This window comes from Osmia lignaria, chromosome 2 (genome assembly GCF_051020975.1).
Source record: "Osmia lignaria lignaria isolate PbOS001 chromosome 2, iyOsmLign1, whole genome shotgun sequence".
Taxonomy (NCBI): Eukaryota; Metazoa; Arthropoda; class Insecta; order Hymenoptera; family Megachilidae; genus Osmia; species Osmia lignaria.
Genome location: NC_135033.1, coordinates 3,930,850 through 3,957,358, shown reverse-complemented (window position 1 = coordinate 3,957,358; position 26,509 = coordinate 3,930,850). Strand labels below are relative to the sequence as shown.

Sequence of the window (26,509 nt, the reverse complement as noted above, 5' to 3'; positions counted from 1 at the left end):
GTGTTCTCGCAAGTGGTCGCCCGGCATGCAGTTCGAATATATATAAGTTCCGAATTTTCCCCCCTCTTCTACAAATTTTGCTCGGTATACGACATAAATTTTTTCTGCGAATTTTGCATAATTTTTAAATAATTATCTTAGAGGAAAAATTAAATCAATAATCAATTATATTCGGAGTTGATGTATTATTAACTGACTGATCATACAGGTAAGGATATTATACAACAAAATATGGGAAAGGTTGGTTTGGTATACGTCCTATACGGTATAAGTCCAATCATCAAGAACGGATTAAGGTCGTGTATCGAAATACTACTGTACTTAGGAAATACAATTTTGTGATGTAGGTACACCATCGAGTAATTAGTTTTCAAACTATAACAGTAAGCCGAAATAAACCGAAACAATATGTTTATTGGCCGTACACATATCTCGAAAAATGACACAGGGTGTTGAGAAACGAGAGCAAACGGTCATAGGACATTTGACATTCGGGAAATGCTGACATGTCTTCAGCAGCTGGTCTCTTCGAAAGTCGAACGTCGAACGCCGAACACAACGGATCAGTTGATCGATCGATAAGTCTAAGTACTGATCATTTACGAGCCACGTAACTATTACATACATGGATATTTTACAACGCGCGTTTGAAAGTGAAGCGGGTCGAGAAGATACGTAGAAACGGTGAATTGAGTACCTACAGTGAGTTCTGATCAGTTCAAGCGCCAGATTGATTTTAACCCTCTATTGCATTCCGTTCCCAATTGGGAACTTAAATTTCAAATGTTCTATAGTAAATTAAGTAGACAATACTGAAGACTCTGAATTATGTGCGAGAAATGTCACATACATTTGTGTTTCTATGTTAAAATTGTTTTCGTGATTTTCATGCAAAGTAAAGTTATTGTATGTGATAAAGATTCACACGGAGATTTTTTTTTTTATTTCATTAATTTTGTACCTGCATATGTATACAGGGTGATCCAGAACTGGGGTAGGACCTGTGGAGGGATGATTGCTGAAGTAATTCTAAACAACTTTTTCCTTTGCCGAACATTAACGAAAAATACTGGCCAATCAGAACGCGCCTTTAGCGCGGGTCGAACCACGCGAGTGTTGGATATGCTCTGCGTTCAAGCCGTAGTCGTGATCAAGTGCATCAGCACCGCGTCGGTATAATAGGATTCGTTGTTCATGATCAACCAATAATTCAATACTATTATTCTTTTCTTTTTTTTATTCATTATTCGATACAACTTTTGCCTAACGAATCCTATTACACCGACGTGATGCCGATGCACTTGAACGCAGAGCATACCCAACACTCTCGCGGTTTGGCCCACGGTAAAGGCGCGCTCTGATTGGCCAGTGTTTTTCGTTAATAACTCGAAAACGAAGCCTTAACCAACATTTTGGCAAAGGAAAAAATTGTTTAGAATGACCTCAGCAATCATCCCTCCATGGATCCTACCCCTGTTTTGGGACACCCTGTAGAGTTCCCATACAGGAACAGTCATGAAATACAGTAAATAACATCTTCTAATAAAATTTTATTATTTATTTCATGACCACACTCATTTTTAAGTAGTCTAACAGCCATATATATTTTTTTCAACTCATCATAAAAATTCATGCAATAGAGGGTTAAATATAACGTATAACATGGATGCGTAGGCAGTAAGCATATGAGTGCGCGGTGCTGTTTAAACTGCACCCCTATGCACCTATGCACGCATACGTGTAAAAGTATCATTGAAATACGATCGCGGTATCCAATTCAAATTTCTATAGAATATTCGAAAAAAATAACGTCTAAAAGCTCGTTCAAATCTAAAATGGACATTTAGATAGTTTTCCTTGCCAGTTTAAAGTATGAAAGGAGGGTAAAGAGAAATCTGCCAGTAGATGGAAGAAGATGATAACTAGGCGACGCAACTTTTGGTCGACGCAAATCTAACTTACGACACCAAAAAATGACACTGACAATGAGTCAGACTAATAGTAGGAGACTACTTTTTGCATCTTCTCCTTGAAACGAGCTTAGCGCGGTTAGGACTGACGCGTCGTACATGCGAGTAAATACAAGAAATGTGGAAAGTGGCGTATCTGTGCGATTGTGCGATCGTGCAACACTTAAAAGAAACTTGAGTATCGATCCAATGCCTCTCTAGAAAGTCACGTTGGCCTAGCGTGTTGAGATACCGATAAGTTCTTCGTCCCTCGAACCTCTACGAGCGTGCGACGTTGTGTCGTAGCTGGTGAGATAAGCAGTTTATCGCGTACCACGATAAGCAGTCGCGTAACGTAAGAGTACGATTAAACGGAACAAGGAGAAATCCTAAAGATGTTGCTCGCGCAACGATTCGTTACTTCGATCACGTGACGTAGCGAATCGTAGTCGTTTCGTTTATACGCGCCACGTGTATTACGTACCGTTTGTACGTATACACTAGTGGAATTAATTCTGGACACTTATAAATTTTTACTTAAATTTCGCATTTATTCAAATTATTGTTTTCTAATTTTAGGGCGTCGCTTAGATAAAAAAATCAGTAAAAAGACCATTTACAGCGATATCAAAGGAGATAGAAAAAAAATCCTTTCATCCTGTGATTGGCTGTGTTGCCAGGCGCGAAAACAAAAATAACAACACAGTTTAGATTTTTTTTAAATAAAAATTTTGAAACATTTATAAACCAAATCATGTGAAAATATTAAGTATAAACATTCATAGATTACAATAAAAACATTACGGTACCAATTTAGCGCAGCAGAATATACATTTTCTGCAGAAATATGAAATAAAAAATATTTTTATTCAAAGTGTCCAGAATTAATTCCACCAATGTACACAGAGTTGCATTGAACTTGTCGCAGTGAAGTTGGCTACAAATTCACTAACGCATTCCCGCCGCGTCGGTGAGTGAATGCGTGGCCAACTTCACTGCGACAAGTTCAATGCAACTCAGTGTACACAAACCGGGTGATTCAAAATCATCATTTTGAACATTTAATTTAATTTAAATAAATTGATTGCAAAGTTTGAAGTTATCATTGCTTTATCATAAATTTCTTATTTCAAGATCATTTGAAGGTCATAGTGTACCATATCGTTGTACTCGTCTTGACATCAGCTACAACCCTATGATGTTAAAAATATATGGTGCAATCTAAAAATCATCGATGACCTTTATAAGATCTTGAAAACGGCAACAATCGGAAATTTTGTTTATATCCCCATATTTGTCCCCTTAAACAGTACAACTTTTTTCTCTAACATTTTCTTCTATCTTTATACCGAACGGAGATAATTAGGTGTTCTGTTTCTTGTGAATCACCCGGTATATAGTTTCTCGTATGCTATTTACTGTTTATGTTTCGTACGCGACATTTTCGTCCGCTTTCAGATCCGTTCAGTAGTCCATCGCTGTTCTACCTGCTGCCTTCTGAGTCGACCGCGTTATTCGCTTGTAATTACTTGTTGATCGTTAAACCGTTACTAAATATGTGTACGCCACAACGGGCTTTCATTCACTCGAGTAAAACTTGCTTCATTTCCCTTTTGAATCAGCCGTTCACGAATAGACGGTGTGTATGTACACAGGCATACGGAGCATCGAAGCGATACCGTATACCTACCTATTTTCAAAACAACTGTGAACAGCATCGATTCTTTTGAAATTTTACATTCTAGATTTTACATGAAGAAACGCCAGGTACAATTCGCCAGCAAGTTCCGTAATTGTGGAATATTTTGCAATTCGTGGATTGGAAGGCGCCTTTCTCGAAAGAGCGTCCACGATGGCGATGCTGGTCACGTAAGCCCGTAGTTCCGAGGGTGCCCTGAGCACGCCATGGAATACTAGAATACTAGCAGCGAGAATGCGCGGCGAATAGCCGCGACGCGAGGCGACGCGACGCGACGCGAGTAACCGCGGGCAAGTAAGCGGGCGAATCGGATCCCTATAGTATGCTCCTCACGCTTCCACGTGCCTCCGTCGTGTATATACTTCTATGTATCTATCTACTTAAACGTGCCTATGTACTCTACGTACCCGGCATAATTTTACCTTTTCCCGCGCTAGAAGTTAGCAAGAAAAAAAAAAAAAATGATGGGACTCTGGTGCAGTTGCAATTTTGCAATTTCATAATTTTTTGCGGTCTTCCTGTCGTACGAGGTGTTCGTAAACTTGTACAATATACGTACACCGTAAGAATGACTACTTTCCAAATTCTACTCGTAGATCGTAGGGTAAAGGATGCTGACGTAATGAACCACGTGTCAAAGTCACGGGTACCGTAAGGAACTTACATACGTGACGCTACATTCGACTACGTTCAATGGTGTCGTAATGCAACGCTTTATTATTCGGTTTACACGTACATACTGGAAAGAATTTTGATTTTTAGCCAAACGGACCATTACCTCGCCCACGTCTTAAACGGTCGCCTAAAGTCTGCTGATCGGGTAAAACCGGTTTCAGGACAGTGCCGTAACTACCTATCACGATGTATTTTCGCGATGGGATTTTGTCGTCCCATCAAACTGTAGGACAAACCTAAAATTGCTATTTTTTAAAGTCTAGAACAAATGTAGCGAGAAGAACTAATAACGAAATAAACTAAAGTTCATGTGTATATCGTTGAACATGTATACATACATACACATATGTATATACATAACTTCTAAATATTGAGAATGCACAGGTTTGCACTACGTGGGACGCATTTGCATGATCCTACTATGCAGCTTGAATTTTGAGCACTGTTTTCCAGAACGATTTTTTATAACTGACAAATTTCATTTCTTCACTTTAATTTTCCATTCGATCAATTTCAAATTATTACATATTTTTCAAATGATTAGTATACTGAATAACAAAATTATTCTTTCTAAATCTTTAATCATAAAATAAATATTTAATAATACTCAGTGGTTATTTACTAATGAAAATCAGTAGAAAAATATTAGTATTGCGAATGGAGAAAGAAAAGAAAATCTTTTGCCTCCTGTGAGGTTTGAACTCACGACCCCTGGTTTACGAGACCAGTGCTCTGCCACTGAGCTAAAGAGGCTGACGTTCTTCTGAATTCACGTAAAAGTTGATCAACAGCAAATACTATGTATACCATAATAATAAGTTTAATAAAAGTAGTATCACTAAAAATAAATGTTTAATTATTGGTATAAAATTTCGCTTAACATTTAGAACATATCGGTAATAATTTTCATGATTACTCATTGATATTACAAGAGCGCATTTTTTTAGAAGAAAATATTAATATTTTCAATTTTTAATACGCCTTTTCTACGTATGCTGTAATTATTAATTACGTAACAAATTGATTTCCATGTATGTAAGTATGCACTGCTTACGGACATCATTTCAACCGTCTCGGTCGCATAAGCGTAAATGAATATTTACAGCATGCATATAAATATCGTTCAAATAAATATAAGAAATTTACATAACGGATAGTTGACATATCGTCACGATCCTAACCTAAACATGCAATCATAAGAATGTTTCCAAAATGACAGACGCACATTAGCGATAAAAGACTGCGATTAAAAGTCACCGTTTCTTATGATTCTCATACTTGAAAGAAAAATAACCTGCGTATTGCACTTTCTGATCATTCTAATTACATTCGAGTCAATCCCATTTCCATTTTGATGCTTTAACCATCCGTTAATCAGCCTGATAAATAAGCTATTTCATATTTGGTATGCTGTATCAAAATGTAGTACGAGAGCTAGAAATCTAACATAAACGCGAGACAGATGTCAATTGTCACTTCCTGTTTTGCGCTACGATCACAATGTACATACTACGGAGTTCCCTTCCTCAAAGGACACGTGCAAAATTCTCTTTCTCTAGGTAGCTCCCCAGAAAAGGCAGATGTTGGAACCATCTTAAAGATTTCTTAGGGAGACCCTTTTTCAGGCCCTTTGTCGTATTCTTTCAGACGCTATAATAAAGGAACCAACGGAACGTACCCGTCAGTCCATTGTGCGATTAAGCAGATGTTATCCCGTGAATGCGCAATGTATAATATGAATCACGAACAAAAAAATCGATTTTTCTACTGTACACCTTGAGATTTTTGCATTTTCCCTTGTCGTATGATCAGGAAAAATCTAACGACGTAAGAGTATTCTCGGGAAAAATCACCGTTAACTTTTCTCATCGTGCTCCTATCATCGAATTAAAATCCATTTAAGAAACGTGCCAGTTCCTTATTCATTTTTATCCTGGGCAATTCGTTCGGACTTAACTTTTAATATCAATGCCCTTGATGCACCATTAATTCGACTGTAACAATGGTCACAGTAAAGCCTAAAGCCTTAAGGTAAAGCCATTTTTGCTATCTTTTGCTAAATATAACAATTACTTGACTTCTATAAACACGATGGTGGTAACCATCATCTCTGGTGGTGGTAGTGGTGGTGCATTCTGCAAAAATGGCAGACTGGCAGAATTGTAAGTTCGTTTCCCGTTGATCCCGACTCACTAGGGCCGAGGTCAACCAGCATCAGGAACGTACCCAACTCGGTGACTTTCTACTTTCTGTTTTTATTCATTGCTGGCATTCCTGCCAGCAAATTCTATGTCTTCGAGAGAAGATCACAGCTATCAGGATAAAATAGCCCCGTTACCAACCGCAAGTTAACCCTATATGTACTTGTTTAACGAATCTTTTAATTCCACCTTTCAATTCAATTGTTTTTTCTGCTTATCTTACAATTTATATCTGTTTTTGCGGTGACATAGACGTCAAGTTGAAACTCTCAACACACCTTCCTTTCCAGTGAACGAGGAATTTTATGCAGAAGTATAATCAAGAATGACACTTTTAGAAACTTATTGACAGTTGCCATTTTGAAATTCCCTGAACGTTAGCGTGAATGTGTCAAACTGTAAGATCATTCAATGCCCTTTTGTGAATATATTTTTAAATAAACACATGTATGTATATGGATGACGCAAAAGTTTCTTGCGCGCATCCTTCGAGAAGTTTCCCGTTGGATGAAAACAACAGACATGCGCCCAATCGTTTCTCGGGGATAAGCCTGCCGGTTGTCGAGCGATGGGGCGAGCGGGCAACCTCCACTCGTACCCTTGAACCTAGCAGACGCTCGCAACGTTGCCGCCTCATACAACTATGCTGTGTGTCGTCTCGTTCGGTTACATTCGGCTTCTCTCGGTAATGCTTTCTTCGCAAGAATTCCGCGTCCTCCATCGTCGTCGTCGTCGTCGTCGTCGTCGTCGTCGTGTCGTCGTGTCGTCGTTGGTGGCTGGCGCGACGCCGAGTATGCTGACGTCATGCTTTAGCGTTACGTAAAAACCTGCTGTTGAACTCTTCTACTCTTTTACATATCGTAGAAGCGGCGTTCTCTACGCGATGCCCGCCAAGCAGAGAGAAGTGCTATTTGTAGAGTTGATTTTTGAATTGAAATTTAAAAAGGCAAACTAAGCTTATACTGTTCTCTTATGGTGGTGGTTAAGTGACGTTATCTTATATAGTATATTATTTTTTCCTTCCGCCATTCAGTCTTGACGTTTCTGAATCTGGGTTACACTTGTCCATGTTTTCTCCTTGTTTCCGTGTCTGCTGTTGACGTCGGCTAACAGACACAATCTGACGTCACTTGTGTTACGTAAAAAAAACTCTGTCTCGTGAACTTGATTAACGCGTTGTCGTTGTAACGTTCCCCGTGACTTTAGTCGTAACAAAATCGTGTTGTCTGACGCGAAATAACGACCGGCTTATTTTCCCGGCGAGCAGGAACTTTTTTTTTTTTTTTCTTTCTCTGCTTCACAGTACATTGGCCTTGCGTTTACCATCATCTTGGATCTAGGCTGCGTTCAAGTATGCTTTCTCCACAAGAATGTAATGCCTGCCAACGATGCTGACTGGCAGACAGCATTCAGAATGTAAATGTACAAGCTGACGTCATGTATATATAATGTTGCGCGTAGCGTTACGTAAAAGAAAAAAACGTGGCTGACGAATCATAAATAAGTACGTTGGTCTATTAGTACTGTTAAGGCCAGCACGATGAATCAGTTGTACGGTAGAGAATAAGAAAGTTAGCATAGTTTAATTACAATGAAACATCGCTAACTTATATAGGGTGAGTCAGGTCTCTCATCTTTACTATAATGGGTACAAGTATCTTCAAGAATGTGGTGATGGTGGTAGTGTTATTTAATCATTCAATATTTCTAGTAAGGGAGTTTCTGTGGGTGAAGTTCCTTTTAGCACCCCATTTCAATTGACTTTAAAATTCTCATACATAATGGAGTCACATGGGTAAGTCACGTGGCGCGGAAATTCTTGGTTCATGAAAAATTGCGGCCATTTTCATCACCGCCATCTTACTCTTCTAGACAACAACAACGAGATTTGAAATTCATCTAATCAGTCACATCAGTTCACCGTCGTGATTTATGTGGACAGTTCAGTTACGGTGTTTGCGAGTGCATTTTTTCGGCCGCCATCTCATTTGCTTTCTCAATCACAACTATACGAACCAATATCATATCTCGTCTCTTGTTCTCTCGCTCGCCATAATCAATGGCAAAAATATCCAGTAAATCCTGTTAGGTGTTAGGTTTAAGTTAGATTATTTTTTGAAGTTTTTGTGGTTAGATTGCAGTTTCCCGGGTAATTGATCTCGACTATTTTATCGGATAAACCAAGGTCGGAGGAGACGATAGGAAGTGTCCCGAGGTCGATATCACGTGGCGTTATAAAGTTATGGCCATTTTAAAAAATCACAATTTGGAGAACTAAGCTAAACTAATTTAAAGGCTAGCTATTCTAGCTGATAAGTTGGGTTGGATTAGGTTAGGTTAGGTTATTTTTTGGATTCGAAATTATCGGAAAATTTTTGAAAAATTGTGATTTTTTAAAATGGCCATAACTTTGTAACCCCACGTAATGTCGACCTCGGGACACCCGGGAAACTGCAATCCAACCAAAATTTCCGGGCCTCCACATTAATGTTTTATTGACTTACAACTCACGAGAAGTTTGCCCGGTAATTTTTGAATCAATTGGAGGAGGGTGCTAAAAGGAGCTCTTACCGTTTCTGATTTTTTTTTTCTTCTTTTGATATACATGTGTATAAAATAATTTGAAACAAGTGTCAACAAAGTATTGCTTTACTGTAAATTTGAAATCATGCCCGGAAGATCTCTTTCCTTTACCTTCGTTACTCTCACTTGCTCTTTTCCTTCGCCTCTGTCTCCCGTTCGCACGCTCGTGTGCCATTTACGAGGCAAACCGGTTTACGCTCTTTTTGCGAACCTCGGCTTCGCGAAGAATGTTGATTTTTGCGATATGTACCGCTGGGAACCTAACCTACATCATTATCCGGATGAGCTGGTCGCACTTGAAGTCTTGTTTCCTCGTAGACCTTGAATCTTCGTAAAGCTTTTATGTTTCGTTTACATTATTAACGCGACGAGGAATGATCGGGCATTTCGAGGGTATTCAAGACGAATGTCCTCGAGGCTCGTGACTCGACAAGCAACAAAGCCTCGATACGCATGCACGAGCCTGGCATAAGTAAAAATGACATATGGTCAGATGGTCAAATGGTATATAAGATCAAAAATTTAGTCACGACGAGGGAATCGCTTCATGGTCGGGGACAAATTCGGCAATCTCTTATTATTACTCATTCATCGCACGAACTATCGCCGAAAATATTTTTACTACCGAACATGCCCAGCATACGTCTTTCTTGATTAGCGTAAGTGGCTATTGTTCTCACTAACCTACAGCACTACACTCATTATCATTTTTCACTCGTGACAGTACTGCACAAGAAATTACAACGGCGCGGCGTCTAGTTAAGTTGGCAGCTGGGCTACCTCAAAAGCGGATTCAAAAGCTTTCCTTCCGACTACAAAAAATATGAAATATAAAAAATCGGTTGAATTGCAGTTTCCCGGGTAATTGATCTCGACGATTTTATCGGATAAATCAAGGTCGGAGAAAACGATATGAAGTGTCCCGAGATCGATATCACGTGGCGTTACAAAGTTATGGCCATTTTAAAAAATCACAATTTTTCAAAAATTTTCCGATAATTTCGAATCCAAAAAATAACCTAACCTAACCTTAGTTTAGTTAAGCTTCGGTTAGGTTAGGTTATTTTTTAACGCCACGTGATATCGACCTCGGGACACTTCCTTAGTTTAGTTAAGGTTAGGTTAGGTTAGGTTATTTTTTGGATTCGAAATTATCAGAAAATTTTTGGAAAATTGTGATTTTTTAAAATGGCCATAACTTTGTAACGACACGTGATATCGACCTCAGGACACTTCCTATCGTCTTCTCCGACCTTGATTTATCTAATAAAATAGTCGAGATCAATTACCCGGGAAACTGCAATCTAACCAAAAAATCATACATACATAGGTACATATTTTTCACGCCTTTGCACAATTGCAAATTTACTTATAGCATTAGTATTAAGATTTAATAAAATTATGATACCAGAAAAAGTTATTTTATCTTCCTACTCTCGGATTTGTCACCAGGCTATCTTAACTGTCCACGTTACGATGAACCGCATCAAAATGGCGCCCAATTCAAAATGTACGTACCCGTTAAACTTTAAACGATTGATCATTGTATGTATTTATTGAAAATGTTTAACAAAGTTATTATGCATATGTATACGGGTTACTCAGAATTCATTTTAATACAAATACTTGCAAATTAAAGGGGCCTTACTGTCTCTCTGCAACCACAAACCGGTTGAACGAAACTTTCGAAAATTCCAGAATGACGTACGTCTTTCCCTTACGCGTGTGTACATATACGTAAATACATACGTAAGTATGTATGCACTGTGAAGATACACAACTGTGTTTCTCCCATCGTTCTTCATTTACAGTTACTTACATAAGATACTCTCGAGCCTCTTTCTTGGCTCGTTTGATGCACGGCAATTGACTTGGTCACGTTTTATTGTGCATAACAAAAACATTCGCATATCCGAATGTTAATTCGAATAACTATTGCATAACTTACTACTATAAAATTACTTTCTATAAATGTACTTACCTTCATCGTTGCATCGTAAATCGTTCTAATAAATCACCGAAGCACTCACTCGATAACTTACAAGCGCCTAACAAGCGCATAAAATATAAACACTCATGATTTTTTCTTTTCTCTTTTTCAATATTACACGTTTTCAAACATATGTACACGCTCGATATTAATTAACCGAATCATCATTTTCAAATTTATCATTTCAGTTAGTTAAACATTCATAGTTAGTTATTTCAAGGTATGTATACAAATTGAAAGTTAAACGAATTAACAAAACAGTACTCACGTTGCCGCTGGGTAATCGACGTATGTTCTATGGGACTTAGAAGCACTGTTAGGACTTCGTTGCCTCTTCGTGGTTTCTCCGGAAGCAACTGCAAACAATAAGAAATACTTATATGCTAAGAATTAATTACAAACAAAGATTCATAGAAATTCGTTAATAGTTTAATTAACTTTAGACATACCATAGTTACAGCTACGCTGTTCGCTTGGAGTTCTAGTATACCTTTCTTCAGTTCTACACGTTAATATCTCGTTTATCCTCCATTCTTGGATTTCCTTGCGTAATACAGTAAGAGGATCCTCGTCATTTTCATTATCGACGAATCGATCTATCGGATCTTTGCATTTCACTTGTATCTCTTTTGCAGCTTCGTTTTCAGAAGATACATTTATCTCGTGTAATTCTTTTACCTTGGAATTATTTGTACATTTTTCCTTCGGAGGGTATACACTTTTATTTCTCCTAGTTACTTTCGCAGACGTCTTTTCTTGGGTCTTTACCGGTTGTGATCGTTTACTCGTTGCGGAATTCAAACGTTTACCGATCGAATAAACATTTTCATTATCACATGACATCTTCATAAATTCCTCCATAATTATAACTTATTCCTCTTGTCGTTTTCAGATGATTTTCTGAAAATATTTAGTCATAATATTGCAATTATAATCAATTAATTGAAATAAATAAGTAGGTAAGTAAGTACGTAGGAAAAATTGAAATAGTGGCGCCATCTGTAGAAGATAGGGGTGTACTTCCGAAAGCGACAACCCTCCGATTTTTCTGAAATTTTTACCAAAGCGTATCCTTGACTAGAGAAGAAAGTCCCTAAAAGGATTTTTGGCGACAAAACCTCGTTTGCCCCCCAGTCCTCTTCACAGTTTTGACAGTTCTTACTAAATATCTCCGAAAATATTGATTTTAGAGAAAAAAGTTTCAGACAAAAAATGAAGCTCATAAAAAGCTCTACAAAACCGGTTATACTCATTTTTTACGTGAACCTATTATTTTAGTTGTTATGAACAATACATGTACATATGTATAATTATTATTGATATATTTAAGTTACGTTAGGCTATATATTTAAATCCGGTAACGCTTTCATTTACACATATTTTTATAATTAATTTATTATTATTTTATGAAAGCGTTGCCGAAAAGTGCGGATTATGTGTTCGGAACAGATCGCCAATTATACTGGGCTGTGTCGGTAAGGTAGGGAATGATAACAACGATAGTGTAGAAATGACTAGTTTACGTAAAAAAATGTGTATAACCTTTTTTGTAGAGATTTTTATGAGCTTCATTTTTTGTTTGAAACGTTTCTCTCTAAAATCAATATTTTCGGAGATATTTAATAAGAACTGTCAAAACTTTGAAGAGAGCTGGGGGGCAAACGAGGCTTTGTCGCCAAAAAGCTTTTAGGGACTTTCTTCTCTAATCAAGGATAAGTTTTGGCAAAAATTTCAGAAAAATCGGAGGGTTGTCGCTTTCGGAACTTTATCCGAAGATAGCATTCGTTGTACTTATGTACCATTTACAGAATGAGCCCAAATTTCAACACGAAAATAAAATTATATTAAAAATGATCAGGGCCGGCCCTGAGACTTTAGGGGTCCGAGGCGAGCTTCGAAAAAGGGCCCCTTCGTATATATGACATAAAAAAAAGTACCTCAAATAAAATTTATGAAATTAACATTAAAGTTTGTATAACTAATTTGGATTTGCATTTACATCGATTAATATTCAAGTAAACATTACTCTTCTTGCATTCTTAGACGCAAAATCGTCTTATGGGGGCCCTAGGCGGCCGCCTAGACTACATAGGCCCAGGGCCGGCCCTGAAAATGATGCCAATTACAAGTTACTTTCTTCCTCAAAATTTTAACGATTAACTTGCGATGGCTATAATATTATCATTTGAAAAGTGAATAAATCTAAAAAAATTGTGTCAATAAACCATTCTGGTTGATGACTATCAACGAAGAAAAGAATTTTCCGGACAACACCCCGTAAACGCAACAACTAATTGTTATAATCACTAATTGAATTAATCGCTACATTATTAGCTCTGTTTGTTTCACTTGAATTCACTTGAATTGCATTCAAAAATTTTCATGTCTTTATTATTTTTACAAACCCCCCATCTGTCAGCTGTCTTCTCTACGTTACTAAATTCAACGGTTAAGCATAAAATGTAACGTTATTAAACAGCACAAATGGATCCGAGAACTTTGCACGAGGAAGGCGAAATATATAAAAATATATTTTTGAATCTTTTTTACGCGTGATAAAATTCTAAAGCATAACAGTTTATCGTCTTACCTTTTAAAACAATTCGATGCATTCGGAACAAAGACCCAACTTTGTCTAAATATACCGGTCAACTACTAACATGAACATCTGTTCGTTTCTTCTACTATAGCTTTAAATTTTATATTCACAATTTACACGCTATAACGATAAACCGTTTTTCTTTTGATTTAATATACGTTCGATACACGTTCGATACACATTCAATTTTATTCGATATATCGTTTTTTTTTTTCAATTATTCTGAATAATTATTTTTTAGTAATTAAGTTTTTAACTAAATAAGTATGTATGTACTATATAATCAGTTAATTAAAAATTGAACAACTTTATCTTGTAAGAATGTTATATATATGTATAATATAAAATGTTATGTATATAATTTAGACTTAAACGATTCATTTTGAAATATATAGCGACAGAGAATCAATTATTCTATACCTTATGGTTTCTCCTTGAACGAATAACACTACGCCGGACGCCGGACACGTGTTTTATTAGAGAACAGTTTTATTCTAACCTTAAAGTCATTCCCGTCAATATTTTGTCTAGTCTTTTGAGGTGCATCAGTAATACATTTGGGTGAATATTTTTCCATAGAAAATATATAATTTATTACAATGGCAATGCAAATTCCTGCAAACGTGGATTCAGATCAAATTAAATCTGTATGTATTTATAGTGATTTTATACATTATAATTTATAAAAAGAGTGAATTTAAGTTCTATGTAAATGGACCATGCATGGTTAACGTGGTATCTAAAGGATTGTTATATGTGCTGTAATTGAAATAGAATGGAAGTTTTAAATGATTAGGATTTTTATACTTCAGGTTCGAGACTTTGTGGCGTCCTATAACAAATTAATAGAAATTTGTTTTGTTGACTGTATAACTGATTTCACTTCACGAGATGTTCAATCGAAGGAAGAAAAGTGTGCTCTAAATTGTATGGAGAAATATTTGAAGATGAATCAAAGAATTTCACAACGATTTGAAGAATTTCAAATGCTTGCTAATGAAAATGTAATGGCAGCACAGAAAAAAATAAATGAAGGTAGATAATTTTGAACATTAACATAAATAAAATTGTATGTTCATTGATTTTTCAAACGCGATACCGTAGAAATTATTTCGAATTCGATATTTTAATGCATTTCTCTTTTAGTTTGTTAAATTATAAGTAATATAGATAAAATTAAAGAAATAAAAATAATAAACGTTACTTATATAACAATGATGTATTACCTTGTATGTAATACATTAAATAAATGCGTAAAATCAATATCTGTTGTAGAAAATGTTAAATAAACATATAACACTGATTAAAATGAGACCAAATGTTTAAAACGCAAATTATCGGATGGATAAAAAATGTATAATAAAGGTTTATAATCTCCTATATAATGTAGTCATCGAATTTCAGTTATACATGGTTTACATTAAAAGTGTTGTATGCGAAGCACCACCTCGATATAGACATAAATAATTTATTTTTCTTATTTAAAAAAAAAAGAAAGTAACAAAAGGGGTATGTTTGGTTTAACTTGATTTCGAGTGATCAAAATCATGTAATTTTGGTTTTCCATGAATTTCAATATCCATGCTATTCGAATCCCATTTAAAATGAGAGAACTGTGGTAGAACTGGTATCGTATCCAATTTTGATGTTGAACTAATTATTTGCGAGCTATAGTTTACGCTAGAAATTTGATGTTCTTGATTATGTATTGTTAATTCAGAATTCGGGGAATTCGGAGGGGTTCTCCTTAATCTTTTATAACCCGAAAATCTGTTGAATGATACTTGATCCACACAGATGGCTTGTGTAGTATGTCGAGTTTTATATAAAATTGGACAGCCTAGGTCCCCCTTTAAACTTAAACTGTATAAATTAGCAAGCCGGCGAAGTTTTTCTCTTTCATGCTGTCGCATAGGATGTAATCTAAGCTCGCTTTGAGTTGGATCTTGTAAAAATCTGGATACTTTTTCATTAGCCGATGTAATAATCGAATATCCAGGTTTATTATCAACGCGACGACGGCCAGCGCGAATTTCTCTTCCGCTCCAATCTCGAATTCTTTGAATTCTCTTTCTGTAATTTTTTCTTGATTCGATTGCATGCTCAAAATTTCCATGCAACATCATTTGGAACGGTGAATCTGTATTCACTTTATCTTCGTTAGTACTCTCATTGTCATCCCACCAACTTGGTTCTCCGATCCAATCTGATTGTTCGTCATCTCCTAAAGTCACAAGATTTGTTAAGATTTCGTTAATCTTTATCGTTATTTTATGATAACCATTCAAAATTTCATACCTTCTCTGTCTTCGTCATTTGTGATAAGTCCAGTTTCTGAATCGCTGGATGAAATACTTGAACTGGATATTCTTGAACAATCAATAGGATCATCGGTCTGCATTTTGATGCGGTTTTTCGATTTTGCATCTCTGTTTGGTTTGAATGATCTCATCCCGCAATCCGTGGAACGCTCCCTGTAAGACCTTTTACGTTTTCCACACCTGTAATTGAACAATTTCTTGTGCGGTGTGTTAATTATTTAGAAATATAGCCATATCGTTATGAGAATATTACCATATTGTTTCGTATCTATTTTTACAATCGCTTCTGAGAACTCTCTTCTTATTTGCAAGCGCTGTTGACATTGCAATCGTTTGGGAAGTAGAGGGATTAGAATCGGTATCAATAGCCATTTTTTTAAATTTTCTTTTACGCTTTGGATTTAGTCTAGGTACAAAATTTTCATTAACCGAATCGCTTTCGATATTACTAGCATTGTTTGAATTAGAAAAAAGTGCAAATCTTTTTGTTTGATTTGTATCATCGCTGTCAGATTGATATTTGGAGGCAGCTGTTGTTTTTGGAACATGGATGTCACAAATGGAAGATGAACTATCATCTGATTGTTTGTTCATACGTAATGATGCTAAAATAAAAAGTAATTATTTAAAGATTATTCTCAAAATTTTCTTCGTTATTCTTGATGCATTGAAAATTACTTTTCAAGGAGTTATAAAATTTCACATCTTTGAGTAACCAAATATGCTGTCTACAAAAACAATCTTGATAACAACCGTCTGCCTGCCTTACAGAAGTAGACTGGAACTGATTTCATATAAATATTAGAATATATGTATTTTAGTTTAATCGAATTTTTATCGTTCAAGTGTTTCTTTCTTTTGGAATTTAATTTAGAAATAACTAAAATAGAAATTGAGCTTTCCTGTGTATCTAATCTTTTGTACTTACGGATGTTGCCCGTGGACCGGGCTCTTCTCCTGATACCCCATCTACGCCTAACATTTGCGCTATTATTACTTTCTTCCAATGCCAAAGTTAAATCATGCACAAGTGCCTCCATTTTTACTCTTAAATCTGCTGGTACTGCTTTCAAAACACGCTCCATTTGAAGGATGCGTTTCTTTCTACGCAATGGTGGATACAATTTATTTAATTTCTACCAAATATTTAAAACTGTTGTATCATAAATTTTAATCTAGCAGTTATCTTGTTATAAAAACTTTGCGTATATTGTAAAGTTATTTAATTTTTTGAATATTTTGTTGTAAGTTTATAGTTACATTTAAACATATACATATTAACGCGTGTATATATATATATACATACACATACACATTCTCACTATATACTTTTTTAATACGTTTATTTAAATTTAATACATCATATTGGTTACTTTGCGAGTGGTAAAAGTTTAATAGAAAACAAATAAAGGGAATACACGTTGTACTATGAAATATTTTTGTCTTATTATCGTTAAATATCAATTATATAAACTATATTTGAAAGAAATTGAGACTGCATTGTAATTCGAATTAATGACTAGATAAAAGTACAAATTAACATTACACTTACCTTATACGTACGATTAGGGAAAATGTATACTTTCTTTAAATTGATATCATTATTAAGTAATACGTTTGTTAATTAAAACTAAAAACGAAAAAAAAATAAAATAAAATAAAATAGATGTTCAGAAACTGTCAATTCCAAAACTGTTTTCACTGTGCGCCACGGATCTTCTCTATTTTCTTTATTTTACAGTAGTGTGGGAGAGCGTAGTTGTAGTTACGTGTGTGCATGCATACTACTGTATTCTCATAAGCAATAATTTGGTCATGGTTTAACTAACTCATTACAGGTGCATTCTTATATTAAATAAATATTAACAAACTGTATTCTGATAAGTATTCGTAGTTAAATAATATAGTACAATGATTTTATACATCGTTTTTTTAAGTAAATTGTTACAAAATTGAATTTTATGTAACAGCAGTGTCGTGTAATATGTATAGTACGATGTTGAACATTGTATTAAAATATATAGTTGAGCAATATTTCGAAACTATATATGTATATTCATCACCGCAACGGTTGTTTATTGTTAATTATGTATGTCGTATGTTATTGAAATAATATTAATCATCGATAGTTCGATATTGTATACGCAATATTAAGTCGGAAACTTGGTATATTGAAAACGAGGCTTAAGCATACTTTTTCGGCCATTTCCGGTTCTGTGTTTTATGGACGCTTCGTGTTTGCTCGGAGCGTTTATCGTTTTTTCGTTCGAAGAATTCAAGTTACATTTATTGAAAAATAAGTAATTCTCGTTGTAAGATACTATTTTTGATTGTTTGAAAGTATGTGGTTAGCGTGATAAAGTAACGAGGAGTTGGTGAAAATCGTATGAAAAGAAATCTTGGCAGTTGTGTAAATAGCGCGTAGTGGTGCTTGCGCGTACGTTATGCGCATTCGCGGACAGATGAGCGCGGGATTGTGGTACCCAGACGCGAGGGGATTGTAGCACGGCTACTTACGCGAAGAGACGTTTAATGGAGTTCTTGATGAAGTGACGGGTAACGAAAAAGTAACGTTCTTCGCGCATTGATCGTTGAAGTACGTAGAATTAGCGTTTGGTCCCAAAGGGGCCACAAAATGGACGGTGTCAATGTGAATGGCGGGAACGCCGATGAGGCGCGCGACAATCCTAACCTAGAAGCTGGAAGTATGCCGGATTTACAGGAAACACAAGATAAAGTTGAAACAACCATCAAAGTGGACAGTCAAGAGGTGAATGGAGATGTTAAAGGTTCACCAAAAAAGGGTATGATACCACATATTAGAGAAAAACTATGTAAGTTCAAGGCCAATTCAACTAGTATTATTGAAAGTGATACAATGTTAAATATAAAAGGACGCAAGCGAAAGCTTTCGGAGCCCGATGATGTTAGTTCAGAGGAGTCAATGGAATTCACTGGATTTGATATTCAAGGAGCTAATGAGTTGCAGCGTGGAAGTTATGTGTTGAAAAAATTAATTGGTATTGGTAATTATTGCTTTATTATATTCAACACGCAAACTAATTGGTTATAATAATCATTCAGAAATTACATTATGGTATTCTACTTTATCAGCTAAAGGTTTTTCAGTAATTGTTAAGTCTAAACAAATGCTTCTTTAAATATTATCAATGAAAAAATAAATTTATTTCTTAGAATAATGTAACAATATTTAAAACATTAATTAGAAAATATTTTCTTACTTATTTAACTTGTATAAATGTATTGATCCCTTTTATGCAAATTAAAATACATGAATTCTTCTAGCTGAAGCTGAAGTAGCTGAAGCTCAATTGGCAAAACGGCTTAGATATAGTATAAAGAAGAATTATGATGGAAGAAAAGATGACGAACAAGATTCGGATGATAGTAGAATGCATAGTTATGAATCGGAACATGGGTTAGATATAGACAAAATAAAAAAAGAAAAAGAATCTGATAAATCTGAAACAGATTCGATTGGTATACCAAATACTATGGAGACTGAATTAGAGGTACAAAAAGCAGATGGAACTTCGTTTAAATCAACAAATTCATCATCAGCTACCAGTAGTCCAGCAACATCTCTAAAGTCTAAAGGAAGCCGTATTTCGCGTGGAGTTAGTCCAGGAAGTACAAAACAGAAAGCAGCTGTCGATGTAACAAATCCAGCGTTCAAAGAACCTTTTAAATATGGTTGGAAACGAGAATTGGTATTTAGAGCAAGTAGCGATTCTAGCCTGAAAAGAATGGCCGATATATATTACTATACACCGAAAGGGAAGAAAGTCAGAAGTTTTAGAGAAGTTGCAGAATTTCGTAAGTAAAATTTCTAAAGATAATCGGTATTATCAGTTATATGATTTGAAATCGAAATGATAAAATAAAGAAATAATGATACTATTTTTTTTTTTTTTTTATAGTTAATACTAAAGAGTTAACTATTGATAACTTCACATTTTTCAAAGAACCTCTTGGTCTGGATGATCCGGAAAAGGAGATTATTCGGGATGCAAAAAGGATAAGAGTATGTAATTTCATTTATATTTCATATCTCATATTTATACAACATTTAACTAGATACTAATATTTATTTCAAAATAGGGATATGGATCGGGTACCCCAGGAAGAAGAGGGTATAAGAAAAGTACTCCTGTAAGGAGGGTTTTAGAAGAACCTTCGTCGATGCCTGTACCAGTGCCTACAAAAGCTGCTACTAAGTCACCAAAAACTCCAACAACTGGATTTAAAGTGAAAGTGCCTGCGAAAAAAACTCCGCAAATAAGTATGCATTTATATTATGTATTTTCTAATTATTCGCTGTTGGACGAGATATTTTTGTTGCTGCGTTTAGTATTTGATTTTTATTATTTTACTATTTTTGATTTTTGACGATGTTTCTTCAATTTTTAGAATTTTAAATCCTTGCGCTAATAAATAAATCAAAATTTGGTTATTAGCATTCAAATTTTTTTATTTCTCGTTTTCTGTATGTAAAATTGTTATTTCTTGACAAGAATTTTTGTGCAATATGCATAGCAGAAATAAAATCGCAGTCTGAAGAAAGTGAGATGCTTCCACCGCAACGGACCACGAGTACAAGGAGAAGTCAACAACTTGTCGAAAAACCACCACCTCCCAAACCTAAAAGACAACTGACGTAAGTACTCGAGTGTTTTACATAATTATTTCTGTATTTATTATATTTTATGATTGTAATTAAATTAGATTGTCCAAGGGTATCCTAAATGCTTATTGATTAAACATGGTTATTATTCATGTTTAATGTGCTTTGAAAAGGCCCAATGAAAAATTTACAGCATGTGCATTTGCTATATTTCATAAAGAAAGAAAAAAAAAAGAAGTATTTTTATTTAAAATATAAACGAATATTTTCGTGTCTGTATACTAATATTGAAAAGTATTTGAGAGAAAGAGATATATACATACATATGTATATATATGTTGAAAATAAAATAAGTATCTTGTTGCGAGTAATAGTTATTGGTATTACAAAATTATTTTATTATTTTATACATAATTTTGTAGTAATCGTTATATTAAACCAGAAATATTTGTTTGTTGGTTAAATTTTATATAAAATGTTTCCTGATTATTTTAATACATACATTTTTTTTCGATAGGCATAAATGAGAAAGATAAATTGATTTTGTTTTGATAATGCTAAAATGCATGCTGTATACCATTTATGTAGTTACAAGTTCGAATTTTTATTCTGAAATAGTTTAAACTTTTCCTTCTATATTTTTCATAACTGTATCCTCCTTTCTCCCCTTGATCCTTATAATCCTTATTTAAATTTTGTGTTTTATTCCTTAATTCCTTTCCCCAATCAACGCACATCTTACAGGCCCAAAGTTCAAGAACCATGCAGTATAAGATGTTCAACAAGTATGGGGTTGATACCAAGCTTACAATGTCGCGTGTGTCTCTGTTTATATCATCCTGAATGTGTTGATGGTATGGAATTTACAGGAAGTGACAATTATGTTTGTAAGGTAGGTTTTATTTTTAACATAAAATAATCCTTTCTTCAAATTATTTTCTTATGAAAATTTTAATTAGAAATTTTTTTTATACGGTATATATGCAATCGAATAGCAGTATACATAATTTCTTTTCACGTATATTTTGTAAAATAAGATAAAAATATATATTATAGCTGACAGTGTAATTACATTATTAAATAAGTTAATAGATGTTAATTTTGTTGTAGAACTGTCAGCAGGACACTAATGAATCTCAGCAATCTCAAAAAAATCCATCTTTAACACCTCCTCCATTGATACCGATTAGTATGCTAGGCGCACAGAGTGCAAAATCAAAACATCAAGTAAATTTAACTCCACCAAAACTTCAGAGAATTCCGAAATCTGACGGTGCGGACTCACAATCGCGAAATAGTACTAAAGTAACAAAATCCTCTTCGACGACATCGTATTTTCCTTCGAATTTAGATAAGAAAGAGAGTAGTTGGTTTCCTCAGACAGAAAATGAATTCTTACAAAGTCACGATGGAACTATACCAAAACCAGCACAAAATATTGCTCTAATGGGAGGTAAAAGGTATATCGTTGTACCAAAAAATAATGCTATGGCTGTTCAGCCAGCTATAACAGTAAAACCTGACAAAATTGGTGATAAACCTCCTGTACTTCAGGATGGTTCGCTTACCGATATATCAAATACCGTTGAAAGTTCTATGCTTACAAAGTCACATGCTTCTTTATCAACAAAATCATTGAGAAAAGATATCCTTGATAAATCACCCGAAAAAAGTATGTCGAAAAATGTATCGTATACCGAAACTGCACCAAATTCTGAAGTAGAGGAAACAGAAGAAATGTGCAATAATAATAATACTAGAACAGATATATTGGCTGAAAATAAATCTCAGAATGATTTGTCTAATACGACGACAGATGTTGCGTTAGAAGCGAAGAAATCAGTGAAACGTAAATCACTCGAAAGGATAACAAATACAACTAATAAAAATGATCTACCAAAGGTAGATTCGCATCAGTCTGTTCTAAGTAATTTGGGTACAATTAAAACAAGTAGCAAGTAAGTGTTTGTTTCTCAAACACAACAACATTACATATATATATATATATACTTTTTTTGTTTATTTCCTTTTTTAAATATTTTCTTTAAATAAGTTAAGGCAACTCTCTTTTGAGGTTTTGGCAGTTGCTTTGTACATATTGTATTTACAAGATACATGGACTACTTTTATGGTGGTTAATTTTATGCGTTATATCATTGAAATAAAATAGAAATCTATTTCATTTTATTTAATATTTCAGTAAATTTTTGCAAGACTGTTTGTACAGTTCTAGATAATATTGAAAGAAATAGGATAAAAAGGCAACTATTTGTTTTATTTCGTATATAAAATTTACTTAAATAGTATTGTAAATGCAATATATACCGATGTTTATTATATTTGGAAATATAAAAGTTCGAGGTGAAAAATGAATTTGATTTTATCTTGTGATCGAAGCACACTGCCTTAGCTTCTTAGAAATGCGGCCAAATTTTTCAGACATGTGAAAACAAAACAAAAAAAAAATGAATAAAACAATCACGTATCGTTGGTTTTTGCAGGTATTGTGTAACTGTAGTATCAAAGTAAAAGTTATGAATATTTTAATAAAAGTTATCTTTCTTTTATTTACTCGAAAATTGTTCACTAAAAATGAGATATAAAATTTTAGTTTAACATAATAATTTTATTTACATTCATGCTACAATTACAAATACAGCTACTGATAAGTGCTTCAGTGGAAAAAAATCTAATTCATTTTTACTTTTTATATTTACAGATATAAAGACATGTGCGAGCTGAAACACAAAAAACTCTTAGTGCGTTTTCCCAAAAACATCCTAGACTCCTTGCTCCACATTATTTCTATTCCCTATTTATGTTTATTTTTTATTTTCATATCTTTATGCTATTTTAAAATGTAAACACTTTCAACACTTTTCTTTCAGAGGCTTTTATACTTCTGTTTCTTATTTGATACATCACAAAGTTGGCATTATTGTTGTAAATCATTGGTCCTTTAAGAGCCTCTTTAAAAATTCAGTGTACATATATATATCTATATATACACACACACATACATATTATGTATGTATAGGTATATGTATATACGTTTATGAGGGAAATAATAAAAATACCGAATATAGTAACGTGTAAAGTTAAGATTTTATTTCAAAGAAATTATAATTAACGTGTAATAACCGAGATACCCTTATTATATATAGGCCAGGCCCCTGTATAACTGAGAGAAATGATCTAAAGGTATTTTTATTTGAATAATTTCAGGAGAAAAAATCAACAGGAAATAGAACATCAACAACAACATTTTATGGATTCGGTGTGTGCCGGTTATCACGCGTTACTGCGTATATTTCAATATCTGAAGGTTCAAGAGTTGCTACGCGCTGCAAGAGTTTGTAAAATGTGGCGAGACTTGGCCGCGCATCCCTCTTTGTGGAAGACTGTACGAATGAAAAATAGTCAAGTAACAGATTGGGATGGTTTAGCGGATACGTTACAAAGACGAGGCACCCAACATTTAGATCTCCGGAAGATGCTTGTAGCAGGGGAATCTGATAGCATTTGGAAAAAGTTTTTGTCAGTAATACCACGTGTAACTAGCCTGGTCAAGTTAGAATTGTGTAGATGCCCTGTGATGGTTGTCGAAGAAGTTATTAAAAGCTGTCCCCAATTAGAAGTACTGAGTGCAATGTCGATAAAATGTGATTCATTAAATTTGGATTCGATTGGAAATTTGAAACGTTGTCAAGAATTGAGGCTCAAAGCAATAAGTGGAATGTCACTACAAGAAGATCTCACACCTTTACAAGAATTGACACAATTAACGCAATTGGTAAGCAGTTAGTTTTATTTACCCTCTTTTTGTTTACATGGAATTATAACCATTTATGGTAATCGATACATGCTAATTTAAATTTACGTTACAGAGTTTAACGTCGGTTAAAGAACTAGGAAAGAAGAAAATCGATATTATACAAGCTTTAGTCAATTTGGAAGCATTAGAATTGGGCGAATGTTCAGATTTTCCTGACAAATTTGGTACAACAGTTTTGATAAAATTGCAAAAATTAGAGCGCCTTAGGCTTGAAAAGGGACAAGGTTCGTGTTGCACGTTTAATATTTTAGAAGGCGTGTCGAAATTACAAAATTTAAATCAAATGGAATTAGTCAACTTTGACGTGAAAAATGGTTTCGATAAATGTCTGGCCAATTGTAAAAATATTAAAAGGTTATTGATAATACCCACTTACATATCTCAATCGGCGACATCCAATAATATGGTGCTTGGCGGTGTTACTGAATTATCAAATAATTTGACACATTTTGTATGGGGTGTTACACTCGAATTACTTAGGGTAACTGAATTATTTGTTGATCAATGTAATCTAATGAGTAAACAAGTTACTGGCGACTCGATACCAGTATTGAAACCAGTGCCCTGTTTGAAGTTAATTGAAGATGTTGAGGATGAAAATGACAATCAAAAAGGTATTTATACGTCTGTGTATACATATATATATATATATATCAATTAAAAATGGTTCTTCATCTGATTATACATATATATTTATTTATTTATTGGTTTTTTATTTATTTATTTTTTTTTATTTAATACTTTTCAGGTGATGATAAACAACAACCAAATTTAACAAATCCTCAAGTAGATATATTACCGTTGCCTCAACTTCAAAAACTTTTGCTAACCGCATTGCCTAAAACGAGAGTTAAAATCTTGAAAATTCCTTTCCATGCTACGTGGCGACAAAGCATTTCAGATACTGCTACGCAATAGAAGAAGATGAACTAAAGTGTTTCTGTTACAAATACTACAAGGAAAAAAGAAGAATATTCCGATACAGGAGGAGAAATAGAAATCTTGTAAATTTGACTCCATAGTGTCTGCACAATTTATTCCAGTACTTGTGAATTGGATGAAAAGTAATTTAATATTCATGTACTATGTGTTTTTGTAGTTTCTAACAGTTCCCCTTAAATACCGACGATACACTCTATAGTAGTGAAAAATACTATTCTATCTTCAACTCCTTCTTGAAACGTTGTTAAAGAGGGAATAGTATTTGAATGATAAAAACAGGGGACCACAAATGCATTGTGTGCTATTTTGGATGACAAGCAAAATCTAATGAGGCTGGTATCCTTGTATAAATCATTTGAACAAAGAAAGTCTTAGCATTTGTAGACAGCAATATTTTTAATGTGTGTCCGTAAATTATTTGGTTATACTTCAACGTGTATCAACATGGAAGAGAAATTTTTCATCTAAGAAAAGAAAAAAAAATACAATGAATGTAAATGTTTTAAGATAATTATTATATAAAATTAAGATTTACAAAATCATCGCGCACATTTATTAAAGGGGATGAAGTATAGAATTTTCAGTTTTTACGAATATTGAACTTTTACATTCGGTAGTGAATTAAAAGAAGAAATATTTTTATTTCATGATACATGATAAATTTCGAAGAAGTTTCTATTGAGGGGTAGCAGTAAAGAACGAAAAAAAAAGTAAAAGAAACGAAATCATGTGGTGTATAAGGCTCTATTTAGTGGTTAGGCTGTATAAATAACGGTTATACATTACTTGAAATACATGTGTATCTTTAAATATTTAAGATACGAGTTTTCCGCTGCAAAGAAATTACGGAGAACCTTGTGGGTAATGTTGTAGAATGTGTAATATATTTATAATTCTATACGATATAATATTATAAAGATGTAGTGATTAATCTGTACTCGGTACAAATTGCGTAATTACGATAAATTTCTTAACAAGGATATTTAAATTTTCTGTCGAATGTTATAATTCTTTATTTTCCTTCCTTCTTTCTTCTGTTTTGTTTTACTTAACAAGTAGGTGTATGTATG

General features: G+C 34.2%; 4 protein-coding genes and 1 non-coding gene across 16 annotated transcripts in view; 2 read left to right on the top strand and 3 right to left on the bottom strand.

The window, feature by feature from the left end:
* Window positions 1-14,258, bottom strand: part of LOC117605980 (uncharacterized) — a 49,086-nt gene extending 34,828 nt beyond the window's left edge. For 3 of the 5 annotated variants that reach the window (XM_034327884.2, XM_034327886.2, XM_076689898.1), the window contains exons 1-3: window positions 14,117-14,258; window positions 11,547-11,997; window positions 11,366-11,453 (exon numbers count right to left, since the gene is read on the bottom strand). In XM_034327884.2, the coding sequence (XP_034183775.2) occupies window positions 11,366-11,453; window positions 11,547-11,958 (500 nt within the window). In that variant the 5' untranslated portion in view covers window positions 11,959-11,997; window positions 14,117-14,258. Of the gene's footprint in view, window positions 1-11,365; window positions 11,454-11,546; window positions 11,998-13,096; window positions 13,204-13,687; window positions 13,906-14,116 lie in introns of those variants that run through there. The other 2 variants (XM_076689902.1, XM_034327883.2) reach the window with 2 other exon arrangements.
* Window positions 5,005-5,076, bottom strand: TRNAT-CGU (transfer RNA threonine (anticodon CGU)). The gene has a single exon. It is a non-coding gene; the product is annotated as a tRNA-Thr (tRNA).
* Window positions 14,204-15,086, top strand: Tim9a (translocase of inner membrane 9). Its single transcript, XM_034327892.2, has 3 exons — window positions 14,204-14,343; window positions 14,509-14,731; window positions 14,972-15,086. Exons 1-3 carry the CDS (start codon window positions 14,296-14,298, stop codon window positions 14,983-14,985), a joined length of 285 nt encoding a protein of 94 aa, XP_034183783.2. The 5' UTR covers window positions 14,204-14,295; the 3' UTR covers window positions 14,986-15,086.
* Window positions 15,087-15,216: 130 nt separating this feature from the next.
* LOC117605993 (G patch domain-containing protein 2-like) lies at window positions 15,217-17,102 on the bottom strand. Of its 2 annotated transcripts, XM_034327917.2 has the most exons (5): window positions 16,946-17,088; window positions 16,696-16,801; window positions 16,271-16,622; window positions 15,995-16,197; window positions 15,217-15,920 (listed from the first exon to the last, which is right to left on the bottom strand). In XM_034327917.2, the coding sequence occupies exons 1-5, from the start codon at window positions 16,997-16,999 to the stop codon at window positions 15,217-15,219; spliced, it is 1,419 nt and encodes a 472-aa protein (XP_034183808.1). In that variant the 5' UTR covers window positions 17,000-17,088. The 2 variants fall into 2 exon arrangements, with proteins under 2 accessions (XP_034183808.1, XP_034183809.1); XM_034327918.2 differs by lacking the exon at window positions 16,696-16,801 and having other exon boundaries at window positions 16,946-17,102.
* A 1,128-nt stretch (window positions 17,103-18,230) lies between these two features.
* LOC117605990 (uncharacterized) lies at window positions 18,231-26,432 on the top strand. 7 transcript variants are annotated; one of them, XM_034327909.2, is made up of 11 exons: window positions 18,233-18,821; window positions 18,912-19,037; window positions 19,324-19,854; window positions 19,959-20,062; window positions 20,140-20,320; window positions 20,575-20,695; window positions 21,407-21,554; window positions 21,773-22,620; window positions 23,888-24,455; window positions 24,550-25,111; window positions 25,246-26,432. In XM_034327909.2, exons 1-11 carry the CDS (start codon window positions 18,653-18,655, stop codon window positions 25,413-25,415), a joined length of 3,528 nt encoding a protein of 1,175 aa, XP_034183800.2. In that variant the 5' UTR covers window positions 18,233-18,652; the 3' UTR covers window positions 25,416-26,432. The 7 variants fall into 7 exon arrangements, with proteins under 7 accessions (XP_034183798.2, XP_034183797.2, XP_076546030.1 ...); XM_034327908.2 differs by having other exon boundaries at window positions 18,234-18,821; window positions 18,912-19,043; XM_034327907.2 differs by having other exon boundaries at window positions 18,231-19,037; window positions 20,578-20,695.
* The last annotated feature ends 77 nt before the right edge of the window (window positions 26,433-26,509 follow it).

What these genes read in the sequence shown, in the direction of transcription:
- LOC117605993 (XM_034327917.2), bottom strand. Translation starts at nt 16,999, where the DNA reads ATGTTAGGCGTAGATGGGGTATCAGGAGAAGAGCCCGGTCCACGGGCA. An exon ending in CCGGTCCACGGGCAACATCC is followed by an intron (nt 16,802 to 16,945) that starts GTAAGTACAAAA and finishes ATATGAAATCAG; the next exon opens with TTCCAGTCTACTTCTGTAAG. An exon ending in AAATGACGAAGACAGAGAAG is followed by an intron (nt 15,921 to 15,994) that starts GTATGAAATTTT and finishes TTGTGACTTTAG; the next exon opens with GAGATGACGAACAATCAGAT.
- LOC117605990 (XM_034327904.2), top strand. Translation starts at nt 18,653, where the DNA reads ATGGACGGTGTCAATGTGAATGGCGGGAACGCCGATGAGGCGCGCGAC. An exon ending in GTGACAATTATGTTTGTAAG is followed by an intron (nt 21,555 to 21,772) that starts GTAGGTTTTATT and finishes ATTTTGTTGTAG; the next exon opens with AACTGTCAGCAGGACACTAA. An exon ending in TGACACAATTAACGCAATTG is followed by an intron (nt 24,456 to 24,549) that starts GTAAGCAGTTAG and finishes TTTACGTTACAG; the next exon opens with AGTTTAACGTCGGTTAAAGA.
- Tim9a (XM_034327892.2), top strand. Translation starts at nt 14,296, where the DNA reads ATGGCAATGCAAATTCCTGCAAACGTGGATTCAGATCAAATTAAATCT. An exon ending in ATTCAGATCAAATTAAATCT is followed by an intron (nt 14,344 to 14,508) that starts GTATGTATTTAT and finishes TTTATACTTCAG; the next exon opens with GTTCGAGACTTTGTGGCGTC.